A 27,160-nucleotide genomic window follows, 5' to 3' on the forward strand; every position below is an offset into this window, starting at 1 on the left:
TGGAGCGAGCTCTCTAGTGCAGTACTAAGTTGCAAGAGGTATTAGGTTTTTTATTAGTGTAAATTACATCTGCATAAGTCCTGAGCTAGATTTGCTGCAACTGGAGAGTAAATCTGGCAGCCTCTGCTAAAATGGGATTTGGCTTGTAACTGGTCTGTCCAGGCATTGCCTTGTTTGATTCCACTGACTTGTACTGAGGTTTTAGTCAAGAGATTAAGAGACCTTGCCTGAAATCCTGCTTACTTGGGACTTCATTGGTGCTACAGTGTGGTTGGGGTCCTGTAGCTTGAATTTCTGTCTCTTGGTGAAGACATATGAAGTGGTGGGGGCATTCTTTCAAATGTGAAAGTAACCAGTTTTCCAAATACTGAAATCCTCTCTGGAAGAGAGTCATGTTTTGTGACCTACTTCCAGTTAGATTTGCTTGTGACCTTTTCTAATTCTGGCTGGTTTTGTTATTTAATGATTTGACCTTTGATTCTATGAAGCCACTGCAGTGCTAAATGCAAAGATTTAATAACTAGAACTGTTTGATAAGTGACCTTTATTACACAGCAATTTCTCTTTGCTAGTGAAAAGGCACTGTTTTTGCAAGTTCTAATTCACAGTTTTAATTATCTTTTCTATTGTCTGTAAGCTTGCACAGGAAATTGAAAGGTCAGATATTTCATTTTCTTTACTGATTAAAATGTAAGTGCTCCTCAACAGTTACAATTCAAAGAAAAGATGGGACAATTTGTCAGAATCATGCCCAGCTGCTCTGTTGAGGACTTCTACATCCTTCTGGTCAGCAACAAATTGAGGAATTTTCTAGAAACAATAATAGCTCAGCCCCCACAGTGTGTAGAGGTGGAATAGCATCAAAATAAATGAAAAGAGAGGGAAAGGTGAATGGTGCTCTATGACTTTTTTTTTTCTTTAGCTCATATTTCTACAATGAAGTGAATGAACATCTTGTGAAAGGTACAGGAAAACCTTTAACTGATATTCTTCATGAACAGTAACAGCGTAGGTTTCTGTAGGGGTCTGCTGTTTTGCATCAGTCCCATTGCTGCTGGATCATCTTTACAGATGAGAGGGCAGCCTGTATGGCCTTCTAGAACTTTTTTTTTCCCCCCTCTGATAAGGCTGCTGATGAGTTAGTGTTTAATTGTTTCTCTGGTGTTTGTAAGGTGGACTCCTGTAAACAGTTACTGGTAACTGCAAAACAGATCATTAAGAAGGCACATTTTCTCTAATTCTCCAGTTTTCATCTCTCTGTGTTCCAGTTTCTCTGTGTAAGAATTGCCTCTCTGCTTCTGTTCATCATTAATACAAGCAACACAACAAGTTCAATGAACAAGTGATAACTTCTCACACAGGTTAGGGCTATTGTGAGCAATATTGCATCCAAAAATTTGCATATAGGAAAAGGATTAGGACCCCAGATTATGAGGTGAGGGGAGACAACAGCACTACCTGACAGAGGAGCTACACTTGAGCAGCTTTTGAGACTTAAAGTGATGGGACAGCCATACCTGAGCTATGGTGTAATAACAGACAGGAATACCATGTTAAATGAAGAAAATGAGAAAATGTTGTGTGTGGATTATTGAAACTTCCCCTGTTGTCTGTGACACATACAAACCAACACCAGGTTGGTCAGCTGTCTTCATACTGGGGTTCAATGAATGGATATCGATGTGCATTTTCTCATACACTGAGGAAGATATGACACACAAAAAAATCAATGGAATGACTATGGAGACATTCAGTGGAATGTCTGTCATGCGTGTCAGTCAGTCTCCTAACTTTCCCTGGGATCTCTGTTGGGAAATAGGCATCTTAAGACATGTAACATTTCTCTACATTATAAAAAAATATTTATTCTGAGTTAGGACTGGGAGGGGTTAAGCCTCTGCCTCTATTGAAGAAGAGCAGATTATATGTTGACCTAGTGAAAGCATTCAGTATTATGAAAGAGCTTTATAAATTGGAACAAGATAAATGAATCACAACAAAAGAGTTAGAAAACCAGAGGACGCAATTGCAAGAGTGAGTGTACTCAGTTTATTCGAGCAGAACAGTTGCACTCAGTGAATAGAAAATGTGCAATGCATTTCTAACTAAGGTCAGAAAAATCAAACTATTCCAAATTTAAGGGAGCAGCTCCATTTTAATAGAGAAGGAAAAATATTGGGGGAATAAAACCCAACCAAACAGACTGCCAAACAAAAAAGCCACCAGCCCCCTGCCACCCCCTGCCAAAAAAAAACCCACCAAAAAAACCCCACCCAAAAAAACCCCAAACCCACCACAAAAAATGCCATTGAGGTGAGACAGATTTTAATAGGACCAGATTCTTTACCAGATTGGCTTTTCCTATCTAATGGTTTCGTATTCAGCATTTGTTAGTTTGAAAGTTCACCCTGTAAGCTATAAATTAATCTACTGGGAGTTTAACAATTCACTTCATGTTAGGATGTGAGTTATGCTTATGGATTTGTTTAGGTCACCCAGCCATGTCCTAATAATGTATCTTAGAGAGGATTTCTGTAACTAAGCAGTAAACAGAAAGTATGTTGTGTTCATCTGCATCTCCTGGGATTTCATCCCTGCTATGAGAGAGCTATGGAGGACTGCTCCCTAAAACTACAACAGCTATAAAAAAATACATGTTTTTTTTTGTAAAGGAAACATTGCCAATGCTTCTGCATGCAGCCAGGTGTCTTCAGCTCCTGATGAAATGATGAAAGAATGTTTTCATGATCCACTTACATAGAGAAAGCAAACCAACAGAGAAATCAAATCTTTGCAATTGTGAGATTTATACAGAAGGCATGTGGGGTGCGCGTTAGTTCAGTGCAATATTTGTCACCCAAATATGAGATATTTTAGCTGCTGTAATTTGGCTTTCTTCAGATGTATATCTCTGCTCATTATATTGTGCAGCATTATAAAAGAAATCTGATATTGCGTCAGACAGCATTTCCTATGTTATAGTGGCCAAAAGTAGCCAGGATATCAATCTATGTCAGCTAATTGAGGTATGATTTTGAAGGGAAACAACCATAAGTCTTATCAGAAAAGCACCTAGCACCCTGTCAGGCTAAATGTGCAAAGGACATGAGTGAAATTATTCCTAACAAGCTTTAAACAGAAGTCACTGACTCCCAATTGAGACCATGAAAAAAATCAATGCAAAAAAGAAGACCATGCAAAAAACTGTAGATGGTCCACAGCTTGAGCTTTCTTTTGTAGGTAGTTTTGATGAATCTAGTTTTCATTTTATATGGATTTTTAACCAAAGGTTTAATACAATCCAATTCAAACACAAAGCATTTCCTTTTAGTCAATACAAAAGAACCAAGAGGCATTTGCTCTTTGTACTCTAACAAACAGAACATCAGATAGGTCCCTCTATCTCTTTTTGGCAGATAACTGTTCCTATTTTCAATTCATACTGAGAAATAGTACCCTAGAACATGGTTAGGAAATACTGTCTGTGACTTCACTTTGTCCAGGACTAAGTTCCTAGTTCCCGTGTCACCAGTCCATCTGCCTCTCATTTTTCATGGGTCATAACTGTTCTCTGGAGAGTACAACATATTCCTCTGTCTACATCTCCTTTCCAGCTGCAGGATTTTCATTGCTTTTTTGAGTTACAGCTCATATTTGACTTCTATCATGAATTTGGGAACTATTCATTCAGACACAGTGAATATATAGATAATTCCCAGCACTAACTTTCTATGCTTCCTTCCTATGCCTGACAACACCTTGTTAAAAGACAAGACATTGATTTAAATATTGTTTTCTACTGCCTCTTTCTTTTGTTGTAACATTTAGAGGAAAATAAAAGAATGATTACTTTTGTAATTGACTTCGCAGACGGAGAACAAAAGAAAAGAATGGATCTGCCTATTCTGCTAAAGAGGATTACATTCAGAACTTTGTAGTGATATGGTTTTCTACTAGCTCTACCACATGACAATTGTTAGGGTATTGGTTTTTTTAAAGAGAAATGTTGTTATCAATTTGTTGGACTGTACCCATGTTTCTTTTTACTGAACTTTAAAATCTTCCTTTTTCTTACAGAGAAAGGCTTGACACACATTTTGGTTTTCTTTCTTCCAGCCTCTGCAACTTGACTGTGACCTCTGTGCCATTGTTTCAAATTCAGGACAGATGGCTGGCCAGAAGGTGGGAGCTGAGATAGACAAGTCCTCCTGCATATGGAGAATGAACAATGCTCCCACAAAGGGCTATGAGGAGGATGTGGGGAAGAGGACAACCATAAGAGTGGTCTCTCACACAAGTGTGCCTCTCCTACTCAAGAATCCTGAGTACTTTTTCAAAGAAACCAACACCACTGTTTACGTGATCTGGGGACCATTTCGAAACATGAGGAAGGATGGAAATGGCATTGTCTACAACATGCTGAAGAAAACTGTTGACAGCTACCCAACTGCCAAAATCTACGTGACAACAGAAAAGCGCATGAGTTACTGTGATGCGATATTTAAGAAGGAGACAGGAAAAGACCGGTAAGTCCTAAACAGTAAGAACAGTCATAATGTTTGACAAAAGATACATGAGAGAAGTGTGTGCTGGATGCCAGCTACTAAATTAATCCCTAGATATGTTTTAATGGATTGTTATATGATTTTGACTGTTAGAAGCACTTGATGAGGCAGCAGCTAGGCCCCATTTACCCCACCTATGCTACCTTCTGTTCTTTCCATTTCTGTTGGCTTGAGTCCCAAAAATATTGGATGTCTTCCTGAAACATTTTCAAAGCTGTGTGGTGTTTTCAGCTCAATTTACTATTGATTAAATTGACATTTTATTTGAAGAGCATAATCCTACACAAACAACATTTCCAAGTGCACAACCTCAGGATAACTCTGGATATTATATTATTTTTTTCTTCTGAGATTAACTGTAATTTGTCTTCAAACCTAAACCTCAGAGTTATGTATACTTTCTGTTTCTTGGTTAAAATGGATTGTGGGTGATACCGTAATAGATTCAGGGTTTTACCAGAATTAGAGAGAAATTCTGTTTTCCATGTCTGGGAACGTGTGTTTATGCTGCTCAAATGGGGGCTGTAAGGAGAGGAAAGTGTGAAGACCACTGTTTTGGCTAGCATATTCAGTGGTGAAATGGGATTTGTGGAATTAAGACCATAATATGCAGGTTTATGTAACCAAGATGAAAGAATTCTGATCATCTGTGTTTTGGCATGGAAGAACACCATCACACATTCTTACGGTAGCTAACTAGAAAGGAGTTTCCAGATTACTGTTGTGACTAAGTATTCATTTTTTAATTTGCACATTATGAATTTGCAGTTGTGAAGGAGTGTAGCTATTTCAGCCAAACTAAATATTCACAGTTTACCTTAGTCAAACTTTTGACTTAGCTTTTGAAGTACAAGAAATTGTTCTCTCAAAGTTCCTTGATTTACTTTGTTATTAAACTGTCAAAACTTTTTCCTTAAACAAACAAACAAAACAGAAAACATAGGGAAGAAATTTGCCCTCTGTTTGCTCACCATGTGTACATGTTGCTGCTGTGATTCTGGAGTTGTGGGTGATCCTAGATGACATAAAGGTATCAAGGTTATTGTGGTTTCTTTAGTTTAACTGAACAAGCTGATAAACTAAGAAAAAGATAGCGAAAATACACAAGATTCATTCTTCAGAAATGCCATCTAATAACCCAAGTCATCTGGTTTAAATAGTATTTGAGCTAAATATGATCCACAGGTACATTACTGCGTTGCTAAACATGAATTTGTTTTTGACTCTTCCATATTAACAGTCAGGTCACAGTGACTTTAGAGTACATTATCAAAATCCTTATTATGAGACCAGACCTTAGTGTATCCTATCGAAAAATCTCATCATCTAATGTCAAAGTGTCTTCATCTCCAGCCTAATCCATTCCTCTTCAACAAATTAACACGTCCCAAGGTTTTATTAATATGCAATTAACAAAATACAAATGCTTCTTTTAATCTCAAAGGCAGATTGAACTTCTGTTCTCCTAATGCATATGAACAAAGTTCTTAAGCAGCCTAATGTCAAAGCAGGTCAGTGTCTTTCTCCTTAATCCATTACAACAACTAAAAGTTTCACATTTTGAACAGCAGCAAATTGTAAAGTGCCTACCTTGTGATCCACATCATGTTGCTTTTGTACCTGCCTCCCTTTAACATGGGGGTGAAAAAACATGGCACCAGTGCAGCTTTCATTTTTAGTCCTGCTTTTCCACATCAAATACTATGTGTTTTTTTTAAACATTATTTAGTGCACTTGTCAGCTGGAGAAACAATTGGCATGTCACCAACCAACACCTTCTGTGTAACAAGAGAACATTCTCCAGTTCCCTACTAATCAGGGGACCACAGTTTGGAAACTGTTTCATTTTCAGTAACATCTTCAATTCACAGGACCCATCTGCTGTTTCTAGGGAGGGTCATGAGGCTGTTAGAGGTATGTGGCATTTGTGGAAGCAGTAAAGGGAGAGCACAAGAGATTTGTGGGGGATGAAAATAGTTTTGCACATTCTGCCAGACTATTATGATGCTGAGACAGATCAGGTTCCTCAGCCTTCAGTTCCTCAGAGAAACATCAACTCTTGCTTGCAATATTAAATTGAACAGAGGTCTGTTTCAACACGTTCCCAGCAAAATTTCTGGAAGGAAACCAAGTTCAAGTCATATTTTAAAATTTACTGAGTGGATTGTAACCACACCAATATAAATTTAATTCTAAAATACTGTCCTTGTGTACAGTGTATGCTACTAATGCGTAATAAGATTGCAACAGATTTCTAGTCTGTCAAACCTTTAATGAGCTTTCTATTTCTACTCTTTGATGTGCCACCTCTTTAGATAATTAGTGGGACTTGTCAGTAATTTCATCCTAGTGATGCTCAAGTTTTAAAGGATGTTATGAGAAACAGCTAACATGTATGTGCTGCAGCCACTTCTCTATTGCAGAGGGTCTTGCACCACTCACATGGGAGCTTCATCCCTGGCTTCAGGAAGTGCACATTCAAACCCCACACCTTTGGATTTGACAAACAATTTATTATCGATTCATGGAAGAAATAAGAATTGCCTCTAAATGACCTTCAACAAACCAGTTTATTTTTGTAATGAAGCATTTTTAATTCTACAGCAGTACAAAATACCTTTTAATATGGGCTGTCCACACAGGAGAATTAACCTTGCATGCAGTGTTATCAATCTGGGGGACATTTGTTCTTTCTGAGAGTATTCATTAGAGAAGCATTTGAGTTTAAGGTGGTGAAAGCTCACCCACTTGGAATAATGGTTGTAGATAAATAACAGACATTCACAAATTTTTGTTAATGCATTTTACTTAGTACTTCCCTAAAGGGAGCATAAAGCTTGCAGCTTCTTCCAGTACTTCACTAGTATTTTGGTATATTATATGTGTTGAGTCAAGTGAAAGGATTTAAGGAAACACCATATAATTACTAAATGTGGCATCTTTGTATGTGCCTCAGTCCAAGTAAGTGGTTCTAAAGCCATCTCTGCCGTTGTTGTGTGTTAGGAATATAATGCAATACAATATAATAACATTTAATTGGTAATAACTGAGAAAACTGTAGTCTTCATTAAAGCAGAAAGCTAATTCTGGTCTGATAAAGTGCATTGAACAGTCCTAAATAGGTTTTAATTAGCTGGCACCAAAGCTGCACCACCCTTAGGGAGGGTAAAATTAATGAAAACTAGCAGCAAATAGATCAATGCTACTGGATGTTATTGCCTTAGGTGAAGGTGATGAGGAACTAAGGAGTGTCTTTTAAGGATCATTTAGAAAACAGTCTGTGTTAAAAGTGACTTTCAAAAAAACAATGATAAAATAAATCTGTGCTAATATCAGTGAAACAGTGTAATATCATCCAGACTGTAGACTTCGTTTGTGTTTATACTGCTGTAGGGGAAGATTTGCCTTTGCTGGAGTTAGGGAAAGCTATGTTTGGTCTCTGACTTAGAAAAGAATGTAAACACCTTGTAACTGAAGGGAGAAACTTGGCAGAATTTGGTTGGATGTGTTAGAATGTTGGTTTGTTATTTTAACCTATTGCATGCGTTAATTACACGCACATCAGTAGAAAACAACCAATTAAGATGTGACACGTGCTTTCTAAAAGAGTATATAACCTTGCTGTGTAACATAATAAATGTCTTCACCTGCTAACATCTTGGCCTGGAAGCTGTACTCTAGGGTGATCGAACACCTACACCCGTAGTAGAACATACTGCAAATATCTCAGGCTAACCTTTCGCCACTGTATGTCCAAACAGTGCCTCTGATGGCACAGCTCCACACCCCACCTTGAGGTGAACTGTGTGATCAGATGGCTCCTGTCCCACTACATATAGAGGATCCTGAGCCCCAGAAAACAGCCAGTGATGCATGTGCTGATGCTGCTCAAAAGCACAGCTTAACTTGCTGTTTGTAGTCGCTGTTCTTAAAAATAACCACTGAAAAGAGCCTGCTGAGCTTTGCTGAGGAGATGTATTCTTAGCTCCTAAAATTCCTATTAAGAGAGATGAGATAATGTTCTGAAACCCAGCCAGTTTGGAGGACAATTGACTTTCTGCACCAGCTGTCTTAACTGTGACAACACCCATCCCATACCGAAACAATTCAGTTGAATTCAACATTTTATTGAGATTAGTAGCTGTATAAACCTGTCTACAGGAGGCAGGTTCACTAAACTACATTTGAAGTCAGATGGTTACTTCTGAAGGATTTTTGTTAATACCTTGGACAACTCCACGGAAACTAAATTGCTTTTGTGATTGTCTTCCAGAAGTTCCTAGTTTCCTCTGTTAGTGCCAGATGGTGTTATGTGTTAGGTTGCGAGAAAAATGTTTTATCGTTCAAGGCAGGAAGATGGATCATCCTGATCGCTGATTTTGGCATCAAGATTCAAAATTTGGGGGTGTGCTCAACCTGATATTTCACTCAGTTCTGCTCACTAATTATTTATTACTTGGGCAATATAGGAGATCTGTATTATATCACTGTCATTTAGATCTAGCAAATTATATTAATCTAAACTTTGGATTGACACTGTTAGACAATTGCTGTCATCACAGCTTCACCTCAGCTAATATGTGTATTTTGATGTGTCTCATCTACATGAAGCTGTCATGTAGTAAAATTGTCATTGAAACGAACAAATGATATTGCGTTGTCTGAGGCTCATGTAGCTGCAACTTCTATTGTTTGGTGATGTTCCCTCCGTAAAGCTGTCAGTGACCAGAATATCAGAGCTTTATGCCATGTTTTTCCTTCTCCACCATTGTAATGCTATTTTCACTTTTGCATGTGGTGCTTACATATGCATATTGGTTTCCCTATCAAGACCATTCAGAAAAAATGTGAAATTTTGGCTGGTGTTAGGTAATATTTGCAGAAAGTCATTTTCCATTGTGAAGCTATGAACATTGACACTGAATCTGTCTCAGAGAGTTACATTCTGGGAATTGGGATGTACTTCCCATCAGTGCTTTGTACTAACATGCCTCTTAAAAAAATAAATTCTGGAAGATGAGTAAAACTACATTTCATTTTGAAAGAAAAATGAGCAGATTTAGGGATTGTCAGTGTCTTTAAATTACAGAACTCTCAAAGAAAATGATGGAAAAACTGATTCAGAGTGACAGAGGAAATGTATAATGCCTGTTAAAACATTTTTAAGGACAAAAACTGAACTGTAGTTTAGATTTTTATATGATCTTTATCATGACAATATAATTTCTTCTGCTGCACTAATAAAGTCAGCAAACAATTCTCAGCTGCCTCTGAGCATCACAGGAAACCCCCAAATATGTGTTTGATAGAGTGACCATTTTTCAAGAACTTGACGATGGATCTTTCTTGAACCATTGCTTGGCACTTCTTTCATTTAATAAAGTTAATTCCTTCAAAAAATGCTAATGGATTTGTCCATCTTAATTCATAGAGGGTATAAATAGTTTCTTTGTCAGCTGAGACTGCTTTATTTCCTGAAAAAAACAAGGATCTAAAGCATGAAACCTTAATGAAATAAATAGATTTTTCATTATAAAACACTTAAAATCTCAACATCTACTGCTATTTGTGGTCAATCATCAGACAGCTAACAACTGGTTTGGGGTTTATATTCACTCTTCCATTTCCTGGTAAAATATCAATTGTTCCTGAGTGTCTTAGATTTATTCCCTGCAGCCCATTAGTAACTTCATTTGTATTTCTTTATGAAGATTTTCCTAATTAAGGTGAACATTTTTCTCTATTAGGCAGATGGAACTCAATAGAAGTCTGCTTTTTATTAGCAGCCCAGTAAATGCTATACAAAGCACCAGCACTTTTGTTAAGAAACACAGCCTCTACTACATTACACTAATTACACTTAGTAATTTACTTAGTAACGTGACACTTTATTAAAAAAAATCAATATTGGCTAATATTTTGTGATGAAACTATAGCTGCATATAGATTAGTATGGGCTCTGGGAGTTATTGATTCTATGGTGGCTGCTGACTTTAGCCATGGCATTATTTCTTTTTACCTTATGATTTAAGACAAGAAGTACATAATCAGGATCTACTTTATCTTTGTGAATTTTCGCACGTGCCTTGAATTCATCCAACATCTATTGCTGTTGATTTGTCATGTTGTCTTCCAGTGCCACTGAATCTGTTTTCTGCTCTTGACAAACAATGTCAAATCTCTATGCAGTGTTTGGTATTTTCCTAATTACGTGCACACCTTTTTCATTCTGCCCTTTAAGTATTCTGCAACTTGTATGGTTGTAGGAATATTGCTGATATGTCTCATGAGTAACTGGTGGTTTGCCCCTGGCTAGGTAGACAGGTGAGAGGGAAAATACAAAAAAAGACCTGTGAGCCAAGATAGAAGCAACTTAATAGGATAAAAAGCAAAAGCAGAGGCAGTGCAAGAGTAAACAAAGATATTATTCTCTACTTCCCATCAGCAAATGATGTTGGTCAGTTCCCAGGAAGCAGGGCTTCAATACATGTAGTGATTGTTCCAGAGGACAGCAACCTTGGGATTGCAGATGTAGATGAAAGCCTGTTTCAGCTTTTCTCACATTGCATGACCCTTTTCGAAGGATGATGTCATTTAGTGATTCAGACACTATCAATCCCCATAGCACTGTGGATCACAGTGGTTCCGTTTTTGCTGTGGGTGATGAAGATGTTTTGTGGTTGTGAAGGCAGATGTCTTGGAGGGGAAAATTAGCAGAGACAGAGATTTTGAATGAAGACTTTCCTGTCCATGAAAGCCTCACTGGATCATTTTCTAGAGTTCAATGGTTTTGATTTTTCAGATCACAGTGTCTAAAATAGAACTTGATTTTCCTGAAGGAGATAAAAGTTTTAAAGGAGCAGAACTTTTTTTTGTTTGTTTTGTTTTGGTGGGTTTTTTTGTTTTGTTTTTTTTTAATTCAAGAAATTAATCCTTTTATTTAACTCAACCTTGCTTCCAGTTGTCTTCAAAAATAGAGTTATTACTGTTGAAGTCTGTATTTATCATCAGTTGTCATGTAGCTATGCTTTTCTAAGATATATTAAATAGATTAGAAAATAAATTCAGTGTTGCCATTGCTTCAGTATGATACCCGTCAGTTACTGATAACCGTGGGTTTGCTAATGCAAGCTCCCTAAAGTGTACTGAGCCTTATTTACAGTGTTTAGAAGAAGACAACATATTGCAATCAAACCACATGGGATGTACTGAAAGTTCCTGCTCAAGTGGGGATAGCAATTTTATCAGGTAGGGAATAAAACACTACAGCGATTTGTTGCATCAGATAAAGAAGAGTTTCTGTACATCTGTCCACTCACTAGCTAACACTTTTATAAGAAAAGATGTATGAGAACTAATTTCAAATATCTCACTGAATGATATCTAGAAAAGATTGTCTTCTCAAAGCTTTGGACATGTAGGCAATACAACAAAAGAAAAACTGTTTGAAAGCAGAAATAGTTTAACTTGAACCAATGTTGGAGTATTTAACCTTAAAATGTAGCAAGATTAGTAAACAAATACTGCATTGAAAATATAACTGCTAAGAAATCAAGTCTGTTTGAGGCCTCACACACATAAGTGGGGGAAAAACTGGGGGGAAAGTGTGACATTCTGTGTCTCATTAATTTAATTTAATGTAGAAGTCAGTGTTAACCAGATGCTTGCTTATGCACATCTTTAATATGTATTTTTATCCACCTAAACCACCAGACCTTCTACATTATTTATATATCTGTTTTCATGTATCCCATAAATTCAGTGTGCAATTTCACAACAGTGAATCTATACAGATAGACATAGATAGATATGTGCACACATGGATTCACAGCATATGACTTGGAAGATAACTCAGGAATCACAGCCACACTTCTCAGAGAACTTGATATGCTATTGGGATATGCTACAACCTGCGTTTAGAAAACAATTGCTGACTACATCATGTACAGTTCCTGTGATAGTCAAATTCTCTGGGCTTTTAACAGTGAGGCAGCTTTGCATTTAAAGAGTAACATGCACAAGAGCAGCATGTACAATTTTTCTCAGGCATTGACATCTTCAGCAGGTTTTGGAGGCTACAACAGTTTGGAGAAACATAACTGCAGCTGTGGGGATTTATTGTGTATCTTGAGGAGTGTCTGCAAATGATCTGTCTGACATCTTGGATATTGAGCAGCAAGTAGCTTATACTGGATGTGAAAGGGAGTACTTTTTTACACAGATCTTCAAAGATTCAGCCATGTTATTTTCAGGATTTTTTAAGCAGTTCTTGTTTGTAATAGAATTCAGTACAGTTGGAACCACATATCAGAGACATCACTCATCTCAGAACCTAAGCAACCTGTCCAGTACATTAGTATTCAGTAAAAATGCAGCTTCAATGGAAGAAAAGTTTCTAAATGCTAATATGCATTCTTTGAAAGTTTGCTGTTGTTATTCTGTCCTGATCTTTGGTGATTTCTTTTTCATTAGTATTTTTAAGTCAGTCATCCCAGCAAGGATATCCTCTGTGCTATAGTCATACTAGTTATAGAAAGGAAATGTAAAAGCTCTGTCTGATAACATTCTCTACCTGGCTCATTAAAACTTTCAGAGCACTGAATTTATCATAGAATGGTTTGGATTGGAAAGGTCTTTTAAACTCATTTAGTTACATGGGAATAGACACCTTCCACTAGACCAAGTTGCCAAAACCCCCATCCAACCTGGCCTTGAACATTTCCAGGGATTGGACATAGACAGCCATTTTCCCTTGTCCTATCACTACATGCTCCTGTAAAAATGCCCTCTCCAGTTTTACTGTAGGCTGCTTTAAGTATTTCCTGTAGGCTGCTTTAAATATTTCCTGTAGACTGCTTTAAGTACTGAAAGGCTGATTTAAGTTCACATCTGGCTTCATAGGAGAGGTGCTTCTGCCCTCTGATCATCTTTGTGGCCCTCTTCTGGACTCAATCTGACAGGTCCATGCTCCTAAATGGAGGGCCTCAGAGCTGAACAATGATACCCCAAGTGGAGTCTCACAAGAGTGGAGCTAAAGTGGAAAATGACCTCCCTTGACCTGCTGGTCAGGCTTCGCTTGATGCAGCCCAGGATGTGATTGGCCTTCTTGGCTGTGAGCACATACTGCTGGCTCATATTCAGTTTTTCATCTGCCAATAGCTTCAAGTATTTCTCTGCAGGGTTCCTCTTAATCCACTTGTTGTCCAGCCTGTATTCATGCTTGGGATTGCCCTGTCTATGTGCAGGACCTTGCACTTGGTCTTGCTGAACTTCATGAGCTTTGCACAGGTTCCTTTCGATGGCATCCTTTCCCTCCTTTGGACTGACCACGCCACAGAGCTTGCTGCAGTCACTAAACTTGCTGAGAGTGCAATCCATGTCATGAAGAAAAATGTTAAACAGCATTGGCCCCAGTACCAACCCCTGAGGAACACCACTCATTGCTGGTCTCCACTTGGACGTGGAGCTGTTAACCACAAGTCTTTGAGTGCAGCCATCCAGCCAGTTCCTTATCCACCAAGTAATCTATTTGACACATCTGTACCTCTCCAATCTAGACACAAGGTTGTTTTGTGGGACAGTGTCAAACACTCTGTGTAAGTCCAGACAGACGATGTCAGTTGCCCTTTCCTTATCCAGCAACATTGTAGCCCTGTCATAGAAGGCTAATTCATCAGGCACAATTTGGCCTTGGTGAAGCCATTATCACCCCCTTATTTTCTGCAAAACTTTAAAAAAAAATGCTGCAGATGATGCCACTAGTGTAGAATAAGACAGAGAAAGGAAAGAAAGCAATAGCAGATGAAATCCTAAGAAACAAACAACATGCTTTTATCCTAACAATAAAAACAAAGATAAATGTCAGAAATATGTGCTCTGTGCTCAGTTTGCTCTCCATATGTTGTTTTAGAGTTTTCCTTGAAGTACATTCGTTAGCAATGCTAGTGCTCCTGTCTCCAAAGAGCATCCCAAACATTTTCCATGAGAGTATTTCTGTAAAATATTGTAGATATCATTTAAGCCTCAAAAAAAGCCTTTCGTGAAGCAAGGAATATTTATCTGCTTTTTACAACCTGACTTCCCTGAGAAAAGAACGTTGGGGGAAAACAGGAGCTATTGCTGTGCAGAAATTTATGCCCATAGGGCATTTTGAATGTTATATGCTTGCCATGAAGACATTTCAATCTCTTACAGAGATAATTTTGGTTTGGAATGGTCTGAAATTCAAAACAGAAACCATTTCTGCTGCTCTACAACCTTTCTTCAGTCAGACTTGATAATGTCCCAGCACTTCCTTCTACATGAAATTAGCAGTAGTCTCTTGACATTTTACAATCAATCAAAATATTAGGGGAAGAAAATAATCTGAAGAGTATTTGCAAAGCAGTGTTTCCCTAGGAGAATTTTAGCTTCATTTTTTTCAAGTATAATTTGTTTTCCTATCCTGTGTCCATCCATCTTAGCATTGTTCCCATACTCTCCACGTTAAGAAATGTGACTATCATTTGTCATATAGCTTTCTCTTTTGTCAAGGCACAATTGTGTCTTTACTGCAGACAGTAGTTGTGGGGTTTTTCCTCTCTTACTCTGTGCTGCTCTGATTTTATATTAGTGGTGATACTCTTGAAATATGTTTTGTACTTACAGTAGAAGAAAGCAGTGGTCCTGGCTTGTTTCCTCCAGGCTTATTTCATGGTCTTAAATTGCCTTTACCTCCTTCCAAGAAAGCACAGTGTTCCACAGCATTGGGTTTCAGTTCCACTGTGAAGAATCTGCCAGGAACTTTTCAGCTGCAGTAGCATCCCAGAGCCTTCTCATTCCTAGAGGTATTTTGGATCTCACTCATGGTGTGCCTTGTGGATATGAAACTTCATTTAGCTTTGTATAGGATGTCCTCCGGATATCCTCAAGCTTTATGTACTGCTTTGACCTGTCTAAGCACCAGTGGCTTCCTGCCAAGCTACACTGCTTTGCTTGGTTAGGAAAAAAGGCAATGAATGGATGAGTACCTCAGGCCAGTTCATTGCTTATCAGTGGAAAATAGAGTATTTCAGGGAGTATTTCTGGGTATGGTTTAGGATGGTACTTGGGAATGGTATATTCTGAGAAGGCTTATTCCACTTTCATGTCTGAGCTTTTAATTGTGGATCACTTAATTGTTTTCCTCCATTTTAAACAATAATGTTCACTGGTTTCATAAGTATTTGACCAGTTTCAGCACAGAATTCCAAGAGCAGCTCCATATGGTTTCTTTAAACAACTTCTGCCTGTGTACCAGGACAGAGACTGGCATATAATCTAAATATTTTCATTGTTATTACTTTACATTTTCCCCTGAGGCTGTCATATTGATTTCAAAACCATGGTCATCATTATCTAAAATGGTGTCATTAATACATTGGTCTCTGTGGGTAGATTATAATAGGTAGTTTCAAAATAATTGCCCACTAATGTGAGAGGTGGAAGTATGTATAGTATTATATTGCTTGTAATGTAGCCATTAAAATAACAATTATGCGATAATGAAAAGACTCATTACGCTTTAGTTTATCTTTACATAATGTTAATAGCGGATAAAAACACAGAAGATTATATCTAATTACATTTTGCAATACAATAGTATTGTCCTTCCTGCAAAGAGAATATTTTGTGCAGAATTGTAGATTTACACGTTTCAGTAAAGTTTGTGTGTGCTCTCTGTGCACTTAAAATATGACTGTTGCAAGTTCTTGTTTATCAAATTAATCTTCACCAAAAACACCCCACATTTTTGAAGTTATCAGAGGTAATAAAATCTTGCAACATGGCTGAATTGAGCAAAAATAATGAAAATAACTTTACATCCCACAGGTTTGATGTGTTAGAAAAATGAAGATGGCTTGATGCTGAGTATGTCACCAGAATACTGTCTCTCTTTAAGCAACTGAGAAATGTTAAATGCATGCATTATCATTTGTGGCAATTATTGTTTAGTATTGCCTACAGCTGAGTAGTATTGCAGGCACATTAACAAGTTCCTTTTCTGTGGTATCCAGAGGTGGAATATGAAAGAACAAAAAGAAAAATAGTACTTTGACATGGATAGAGAAACCTCTCTTTATGTATTTTGAGATATTGGGCACAAAGTTGAAGGTGCTTAATTTTGGTATTTGTGTATGTAGATCAGATTACACTCACTGATTTTTAAAGATGCAGTAAGGTTGTCTTTCAATTTTCAATAGTTTGCGTATTTTCTAAACACAATGTCATGGTTGAATGTTACCTTTAAATGCCAACTAGGAAGTGAAAATTATATTAGCTAATCCATTTCACTCTACCACAGAAATAAGAGATATGAATTAAGCAGTTATGAGCTAGACATTAAAAATATAATTGAATTGATTTTTCTAGGTATTATACCAAATGACATCAATAGAAAACATCTTTGGTCTAACATTTTTTGGTCTAACTTTTTTTAGTTTACACTAACTGCCTAAATTTCAGAAACAAAAGTCTGAATTCGTTTATTCAGTGAATGATTTGTCCTTCTGCCATTCCTCCACCACCCAGTGTCCTCTCCCCTGTATGCCCAGGGAGTCCTCTAGACCTGACTGGGAGGTAAAGGTGGTCATAAAAGAGGTGAGGAGAGCCACAGATACAGCTGGCAACCTCACTGCCGCCAGAAGCCCATAGCAACCTGACCTTTCTACCTCTCTGCCTGGCCTCCTGGAAAGGTAGAAAAGCCTTTCCTGTCAAGATTAGGGTATTGAGGACTTTCACTTTTCTACCATATTTCCTGCTGCTGTTGCCTGTAGCTGATAGGAAGGTGAAGGCATCTACAGACTGCCAGGGTGGGAGTGATAGAGATGAGAGTAAGACTGGAGGCATGCTGAGTTATTTGGCACATCCACCTACAGGACTGTCTCCTTGGAGGTGACAGTTATTGTGTCTTTGCAAAGGTAGGCTTTACTTTTCTGTTCCAGTGAGCTAAATAGGAGGTGAAATTTGTAAGTGACGAGGTGCATGGTTGTATGGTGGTGTTCAGAGCCTGAAATACGCTCTGAGTCTTTGTTTGGACACCAGCAAAGCTCAGCGCTTACTAAGGCACAAATTGTCTGTAAGGGCCTGGCCGCAAGCAATACCTGAAGCATTTCAACTTTTATGCCTTCTCCTTACACTCATCTCAGACCGTTCCATTTGGTTTAGGTAACTCAAATCACAGACTGTAATGTCACTGTACTTCAGCAACAGACTCTGACTTGGTCATGTTTCTCCTTAATGGGATGTTTGTTTCCATTTGGTGTTTCTTGCTTTCCTTCAAATATTATTTTCCTCTTCTCTATTATTTCTTTACAAATATTATCCACATTTTTTCCCTCTTTGATTTCCTGCCTCATTTTTGGTAGCTATGTAATCTAGATAGCTTTCTTCTTTCAGCCTTTCTGCCTTTTATCATGAAATGCATTTCCTTGAACTCACTGCCTGGTTTTGGCACAGTGTCTTTTAAAACAGCTCACAGACCTGCAAGCTGTCTGATGCAGAACATCTCTCCTCTCTGTGCCCTTGCCCTTTCACTTGAGTCCTGGAGCAGAACACCTGAAAGTCTGGTCTGAAATTGAAGATCCCAACTCACTACATCCAGTACTTAAACAAAACCAAACTATCACAGCGGGATGTAGAAGCTGTGCATGATTATTTATTGATGATTGTTGGTTACAGGAATTAAAACAGCAGGGAGCTCAGATTTTGATCAGAAACCAAGCAATTTTTCTGTACACTTTTTATTGTAAAATGTGAACATAACATAAACCCATTGTGTTCATGCTGTTAAATTAAGCTCAGGCTTGACCTGCTGTATGAGCAAGGTGTGTTCTCTGTTACTCAAGTATGTAGCTCTGTATATGCAAGCACTGTTACACAGCTCTATGAGCTATCACAAACCTTCATGTCAGCACTCAAGTGTAGGAAACATCCAGCACATTGTGATTTCAGACTTTTTGTGAGATTCTAGCACAATAGACTCACTTCATGTGCTCCATAATGTCAGCAATGAGCAAAGTCCATGTTGTTTGTTTTAGCTTTTTCTAAGTACTTTTCAATTCCGTCAGCATGTGATAGCCAGACTGGCAGAGTCTTTTTGTTTCACAGATAAAAATTTTTTGCTTTTTGGTTTGGTAACATTACCAACTGCTAAGGGAATCGATGTTTAATAGGTTTCTAAATAAGTAAACCTAAAGTATAAATAAATAATGTGTGGTTTATTAGTCCAGGTGTTTTCAGCATTGCTGAAGGTGGTTTGATGACAGCCACCAGCACTAGCAGTGGAAAAATCCCTGATTTCTCAGTGATTATTATCATTATAACAAACTGTAATTGAAAGATTACAAAATTGATTCTTTTAAAAATTAATGTTGCATGAGTGAGTAGGCTCTGTGGCATTCAGATTTGTTCAGTGTTACTTGGAAGGAAAATGGCTTGTTTTGTTTCCTGGCAGAAAGCTGCTGATTTTCAAACAATCACATTAGAGAAAACAGTCCCAGAGGGTTACAGGAGACAACAGACCTATGTCATTATACTTTACCCTTTCCTGATGGGTTCAGAGAAGAGCCAGAAGAAAAGAAAGCTACGTTCATTATTGAGAAAGCTTTAGGAAAATCTGTCTGGCCAAGCAATTTTACATTAAATGAGAGCAGGAAATATTTGACTGCAAAGAACATAAACTACTTCCATCAATATGCAATTTTCTGGATCGATTTGTCTGAATGATTATTAAGAACAGTTTCTAAATTTGCGGTGCTTTACAACTTCAAAGGGCTGTGAAAGCACTAAGTAGTTAAATGGATGGAGGTGTTTTTTAATAAATAAAAAGACAAAAGTCATTTATAAGACAGTTTAAAGTGCAAGGTATTGAAAACAGCAGGAAACCTGAGGACCTGGCACAGCAATCATACAGTACCATCCGCCCCAATCAGGAAAGTGGAAACCACAAATTTATCTTTGATGATTTCCTGTAAATATGCCCTTTGAGGACAGATTACCCTGCCCAGTCTTGCAGAAAAAGCTTGGAGTTACCTCTCTTCTCACCACAACATATGGATCTCAGCAAGCCCTGCTTCTCTATTTCTGAAGTCATTGTTCAGGTGGAAAAGTCTGAGTTTTCTTCAGTAAGGTATGCCCAGTTTTCCAGATCTCCTAGTGGAAGCGTTTCCATCAATGTTTTCATTCACTCAGACTGCCATGTCTCACTTTTCCCTAGACTGCATCAGTATAAATAGCTTTGCTCTCCCTAAGTGTGAAGCAGCATGTGCTAAGGGTTGGGGGACATACATTTGGGTCTCTTTCTAAGCATCCCCAGCCACACACTCTCCAGAGAACGACCTCTGCTTTGTTGCGTTTGCAGAATGGCTGTTCTGTGCTTCAGGAGTGGCTAGAGTAGACATGAGGGTCTGGTCTTTCTTTATTGTTACCTCTTTGTAGCACTTTTTCTCTTCTGATGTTGTGTTACTGGGTCTGAAGGTCTGGGATTTAGGCAGCAGCGCTGCATCTTGGTAGCCTGGCATTTCTGGTCAGTGCTGCATCTCACATTTATGAGACACAAACAGCAAAGCTCAAGAAATTGAGGTTAGTTGAGGCTTATTCTTTTCCCGTAAATAACTTGAAGAGGGCCCATGCTATTCCATTGTAAAGCTAATGTTTATGCACCATTTCACATTGTCCAGATAGTTTGCAGTCTCTGAGGAAGTTTTCTGTGCTTGAATTTACAGTAGACATATAATCTACCACATTTCATATGTATGCTCTTACTTGATAACAACCTCCTACTGGCCTTATGCAGTGTTTTATTAAATGGAGGGACAGTTCCCAAGCCCATCTTCATTCCTAAGATTGAAGTCAGTGTTCTTCCTGCAGTTAAATTTCATTAATAATATTTAGCAGTTCATAATGCATATCGTCCACAGACCCTAAAGCATTGCAGGATATTAAATCAGCTTTAGTTCCCCCATTTTTCTGATTGTAAAATTCATGCAGGGAGCAATTTGTCAAGTTGTGCACAGGTATCGTCCTGCAAGTCTGTAGACAGAGCTATAAGGCTATCTTTCAGTCAGGGTTTGCAAATGGGCCTGATGTATTTCCCTGACTTTCAGAAAGCACAATAGTGTATTCTTGGCTATGTAAGTTCATGCTTACCTGGGAGGGAGTCCTGGATGGCCAAGTGGTGATCATATTAAGTGGAATTTTATAAACAGGCAAAAAAGAACTTTCTAAATTCACCAGAAACTGCACATTTCTGAAAATTCTGAATAACTAGACCCAGCTCCTGCACCTTGGCTTCTGTGCCAAGGTCACACTTTGCAGGAGGGAGGGCTGATCATTAGATTTGGGAAAGAATCATAGAAGGCATTGGAGCACTCTGCATCAGAGAAGTTGCTGCCACCTTTCAACAGACAGCACTGCCCATCAAAGAAAACTGCTAAATAGATCTGCTACATCATTCTTCATTTGCATTAGGAATGGCTCTAAGTAATAACAGGATTACAGCCAAAAAGTGCCAGGGCTTTCTCATTTGTTTATTTGATTTAATATACAGAGGTATCCATTTGAAACAGCATTTACTTTTCTTGAGCTCATCATGAAACCCACTCTGAATGGAAGTGTTTAAGGTAGTGATGACTCCGATTAATTCTCTTAGAACAGCATGACTGGAATCAGATATACCATTTCTCTTTTCATTAGCCATTTCTGAGCTGCTATGAGTGATCTTATAGCATGAGAGGAATAAAATTAACTGATGAAAATAGTTCACAATATGCTGCTGTTCTTTTTATCCAACATGGTAAACCGTGAGCTCAGATGCCTTTGCAGTGGCATCCAGGTAGTGTTAATAGAACCTGATGAAAACTTTCATGTCAGGAAAGGTGGGAAAGCCACATTGCTGTGTGCAGCAGATTTCCCTTTACCTACACTGTGAATTGAACAGGTTTGTAGCTTTCTCAGACAGCCATTACCATCCTCTGCCTCTCCTCACTGCCACCAAATCCCCACAAATCTAAGCCTGGTTTTCAAAACACACATCCCCCAAGAAAGTCAGGAGGTCAGACATTGTATTGCACTTTTATTCCCAGACAGGATTGCTATATATGATGCTGCATCAGGAGCTAGTTTCTCTCTCCAAATGAAGAAGAAATTTGAGATCTGGCAGCTAAGTGTTGTCAGTGTTTAATTCCTGTTTATATTATGCTATTGTGGGATGTTTTCATTAGCTGAAGTAGCAGAGATTTTCTGGTAGTATTTGTCAAAAATCTCTTGTGCTGTTTTTCCTACACAATTATGTAGTTCTGAATGATTGCTGCTGTTGCAGTTATCTTAGTATTATAAAATGCTAGAAGTAGTAAATAAAAGATGGGTATGCTGGGAATATACTGAAAATTGAGGTTTTACAGTGCATCCTGTCTGTGTCTAAAAGTAATATACTCCATTATCACAGCAGAACAAAGCATTTAAATATCCAGATGCTGTATTTTAGGTAGAAAACATTGTTTCTAATACCTTGGTCTCTCTGACTATTCTTTCCTTTTCAGGCTATCACGAAGTGCACTTTGAGAGGTAGGATAATTTTGTGATATGAACATTGCCTGCTTTCTGCAACTACAGACAACAATTCCTCTTGCATGCAATTGGACAGCTAATAATAATGACTCTTCCTGTAAAGTAGAGGTAGATTCCTGATCCGCTTTGACAAGTTGTATCAGTGTCTGATATGCAAAACCAATGAACTGAAAGGAGTGGGTAGGAAAATAATGTGATACAGGGAATCTTAGTTGAAAAACTGCTGAGAAAAATGCTGTTTCAAGTCCAAGTTATAAAGTACATGCTTTTCTACTGAGGACCAAACCTATTGGTTTCAAATTAAAGGCTCACACAAAAATTATATCTGCTTGTGTCTACTACACAGTAATTGATTTTTCTAATTCCTTGAGGAACCCTCTCAATTTGAAGTCCAATTGAACTCCAAATTACCTTACAATAATACAGTTTAAGAAGTTGTATCAGGCTGAGCAGCTCCAAGTGGGCTGCAGATTCATACAGAGAATTTAGACCCTTGTCACTGTGTTCAGGCCCTTTGGCTATTAAGTAGTCTGATCAACAGCCTTTTGCACCTTGTACTTCATAGGTGCTTTCATTTGTTACATTTGTGAGCATGGCAACAGAACAGGAAAATTCAAACTGATATGGTTTGCTTTCAGATTGGCTTATAGGTTGGGTTTCTTTTCTGCTTTCTCATCTGATTCATGTGATATCAAGGCTGATACAACAGCCTGATTTTCATCTCTGTTTGAATATATTTTCAGGGAAAAGTTAGAATTCTGCTAGACTGTTACCTTATCTATCAGAGGAAAAATGTTTTTATAAGCCTCTATATGGAAGATTACATGAAGATAAGTTCTATGTCATCATGTAAGCCACAACATTATGGATTATAGAAGTAATGACTTTGCAGGATCCATTTTTAGTATTATTAGTGGCCATAACCTTAGTCATCAGTTCAAAAAATGGTCTGACTGTAACTAACGAACTGTGTGTATATGAATGTCTTGATAGTTTCACATATCAGTTCAATAAAACATCTTCCACTCAGGGGAGACATTTGGGCAGGAATATCTCAGTGACATCCTTGCCATTCCCATTACCATCACTACACGCTCAGAACAATATATGTTTTAAAAATTGATTGAGTGTGTATTTACAACATAGATCATGAGACATGTTTTTTTAATGGTGAGAAACTCCCAATGATGCTTTCTGTGATCTGCAGCATTGATTTGGATTCTTTTTTTTTTTTTTCCTAGTGCTACAGAATATAGTCATGAAACTTTTAGACCCTTAATGTCAGAGGGTATGGATTCTTGACACAGAATGTTAATTTTAGAGATGTAAGAGATAGCTGCTGCAGGCAAGAGCTCCCAACCCAGTGAAAACCAAAGGCTTGCATTAAACATAGCTGACTAAATTTGTATTCTTAACACATTAAATATATAATGTGGAGAACTTCCAAGGGAAAAATTGAGTTCAGAAATGGCTGAAATGTCTTTGTTCTAGTTCTGTGGTGACTAAACTCAGTTGGCATATTCAAGCCAACAGTACTGTGGACTTAAGTATGTGATTATGGTTGGCAGTTGACTTCTTTATCCTCGGAAATTCATTCCTCCCCTTGGCACAGTAACAGCTGCTCTTCTCAGACCTTTGAGCATTGGCTGGACACAGACTTGCCCTAAATTTGTATTTTCTTTATTAAGAGTAAGCCTTTATTAAGGTGAGGCTAATTGTGTTTGTTTGGAGGAATACCTTTTATTTGGAACAGACTGAAATATCTGCACTGGAGAGTGTGTGTTTGATTTGCACTCACATTGTAAGTCTTTAGTGTGCCAGTAGTTTGATAATTTGGCAACATGAGTATAGACAGCTCTTGCTTTCTCTGTAGTACATTCTCTCCTGACCTTGTAGTCTTATGGTGTGGGACCTAGTGAGCCATAGCTGGGTCAGACTTGTCTTGTAGACTGTTGTGTGACTGTATCTAACACTTAATACCTTCACCTGTTCCCCCATGGGCTGTAAGCAGTGAACCCACTAGAGGGAATGACAGAAAATAAACCCTTTGCAAAGGAGTAAGATAGCTTAAGCTGATGCTCAATTGTATTTACAGCGCCCCTTCAGACTTGTGTCTCTGTACTAACATTTCATGGCATCTGTGTCCAGGAGTGAATTAACTTTCCTGTCTGTTGTGAGCAGATTTCAGGTCTTAATGTTCCTATTCCAAGTGTTTCCTGCTGCTCATCAGTTCTAAAGCTGTTAACAAGAGCGTGCTCACTGGCCATGCTGCAGCCTCTGGAAAGGGTTCCAGTAAATCCTTGTGACATTGTTGTCTTCTCTCTGCATGGGCCCAGGACCTCTACTACCCATCCCCTTACAATGTAGGGCCATTGCTGCATTGTAGCAGCCCAGCAGATGGAAACTCCCCCATAGTACTTGGGGATACTTGAATCTTTATCACCTTCCCATGGTTTTGGGAGTTTCAGGTGTCACCACAGTGGCAGGATAGTTGAAAGGAAGGGATCCAGCTCTTGTAGGCTGCCTTTCATTGTTTTAGCTGTTCACAGCCATTCTACAGCTGATTGAAAAGGCATTTAATGTGAGTTATTATGTGAATAACCTTGAGAGATGAGAAAGTCAAATGTATGAAGCACGTGCAGTCAGCACAAGTTGCATGTCCAAGAGCCACTGCAAGGATACTGACACTGAGAGGAGGTTCTTGGTCACCTGAAGGACTGAGAGGGAGCAGTCTTCAAGAGCAGCAACTCAAGAGAATTTAGAGCTTGTGATATGGGTGCAGAAATTCTAAAAGCTCTGTTTGCAGCTGCTTCCAGAGCATTACTGAGCATACATCCCCCACAGTTTTTGGTCTGTTCAGTTCATCTGTGAATGGAGCAAATGTTATTTTAATTGTAGTTCCATCTGGTGCCAAGGTGGGGAATGGAGACCCTTTCTTACTTTAGAAAATATCATATACTTTCCCTGCCAAGCTGCTCTGCTGACTAATAGTTAGAGCCTCAGGCTAACTCTAAATGTAAAGATTTGGAATGTTACTCCATTGGTTTTCCCACAGATACACACTTGGCTCCCTAGATCTGGATGCTGTCTAAAGAAATTAAGACCAACAGTATTTTATTTAAAGCTGTATGCAAGGCCAGAGATGCTCTGTGTGATACCCAGAAAATTGGGTATCTGTCTGGGTTGGTTTTTTTTGTTCCTTTTAATCGATAAAAATATTATTTCCCCCTAGTTCAAAGGAAATTGAATTTTCACATAGCAGGGGAAAACAAATGCCCTTCAGCATTGCTATCAGTGAATTGGGGCACCAGATGTCTTTTAAACAGGTCCAGCATATTGTCTCTACATTTCCAAGTCACTCTTTTATGCTTCTATTTATTGTAGGCAATTATGCTTTGACCCAAAGACATAATCCTAGTGGAATTAAAAATCATGTGCCCTCTTTGTATATAAAAAAAGCTGAGTCTGATTTTATGGAAAAGAACTGTAGAGAATGTATCTAATGGGAAATTAGGCGGTAGTATTTGATGACTGTAAATGTATTTATTTATAACAGCTAATCTTGGTGGAAATGAAGAAATAAGATGAAATAATTAACTTTACTATTTATAAAAAGCTCTCTTTTACCCACTGTGAAATGCAGCCACCTCTAGGATGAAATGCAATGGCTGCTAAACAGTGTATAGACATTTAAGCATGAAAGAAAGAACAAATGTGCATTTGACACAGCAGTGAAAATGCAGCATGGCAGTGTTGCCCCTTTTCCTTGAAAATATATTTTTAACTGCCTCTTGTAATTACGTAAACTGGAATTTGTTCATACAAGTAGAATGTCTGTGGCCCTACAAGATGCACTCTGACATTTTTAATAACTTCAATTCAATACAGAAAAAGCTCTTACTCTGCATTAGGAAATAACACATACTCTCCGAAAGATAAAAAGCTTCATTCTCCTCTCACAAAGAATAGTTTTACTGATGATTTCACTGGAGCTATTGCAGACTTAGAACAGTGCAAGCGAGGGAGGAATCAGAGCCATCGCTCTGTCAACACCAGGACAGAGGTAAGAGTGCTGCCTGCTGAATTAACAGCCCTTTTCATAAACCCAGGGAATGAAGGAGTAATAAAGAGGTTGGCTGGCTGTTGATGAATTCTCTGACTGTGTGCAGCATATCCTGGAGTTCCAGTTAAACCTTTATATATCTCAAGAGAGAAAGGGAGCAAATGATATTGTAAAGATCGCTTTGCCAAATAAACTAGGAAGGTCTCTGGGATTGTTGCACTATTACAAATGTCAGCACAAAATTAGGAGTCAGTTTATAGATTAAAAAAAGTTTTACTGAGTTTATTGAGTGAAGTTTGCAGTTTATAACAGGACACCTATTAAAAGATAAACTAGTGTGCCGTTTGTGATACACATAGTCAAAAATCCCTCTGCTTAAATTAGGTCACTAAATTTAAATACAATATATGTTACTTCTCATATAAACAATTACACTCAAATCAAACCACATTCAGCCAGTATTATCTCACTTATGAGCTCACTGGAAGTTAGAGTGAGACTGAATCTTGACGGAAAAAAGGCAGCAAAGTGATTTTAATATCTTAGGATTGTTGATTAAATGTGTAAAGCTAACTAACAAAATAATGTGCAAGGAATGATGTTGTGATAGTGGTTACATTGTGTCATCAATTTTTATTAAATGCTAGGAGAGAGAGAGAACTTTGGTGATTTGCTTTCCATTATGGTCTGAATTGATGTTCAGCTGCTAAAATAAAATCGGTTTGTACAAGAGTTATGACAGTCAAAAAATATTTGGAATTTCATTCTGTGCAGAGAAATTAAAATTTTGAATGACTATATGAAAGAATGTCTCTTCTGCAGCAAGATTATAAAACCACAGTTTTCCCTTGCTGTTGGATCTTTAGATTAGGTGAAATTCTTACTGTTCTACCTCATCTCAAATGCTTTTTGAGTGACTTGCTGTATTCATATCTTATTAAATCCA

At 38.1% G+C, this 27,160-nt stretch overlaps 1 protein-coding gene across 1 annotated transcript in view; it reads left to right on the forward strand.

Annotated features, from left to right (window-relative positions):
- The window catches only part of ST6GALNAC3 (ST6 N-acetylgalactosaminide alpha-2,6-sialyltransferase 3), a 239,219-nt gene that overhangs the window by 154,422 nt on the left and 57,637 nt on the right, over positions 1 to 27,160 (forward strand). The window contains exon 3 of the mRNA XM_068141059.1: positions 4,117 to 4,526. Within this exon, the coding sequence (XP_067997160.1) occupies positions 4,117 to 4,526 (410 nt within the window). The remainder of the gene's footprint in view (positions 1 to 4,116; positions 4,527 to 27,160) is intronic.

This window comes from Melanerpes formicivorus, unplaced genomic scaffold (assembly GCF_026170545.1).
Source record: "Melanerpes formicivorus ecotype bairdi unplaced genomic scaffold, bMelFor1.0.p_v2 SCAF_7, whole genome shotgun sequence".
In the NCBI taxonomy this organism is placed as follows: domain Eukaryota; kingdom Metazoa; phylum Chordata; class Aves; order Piciformes; family Picidae; genus Melanerpes; species Melanerpes formicivorus.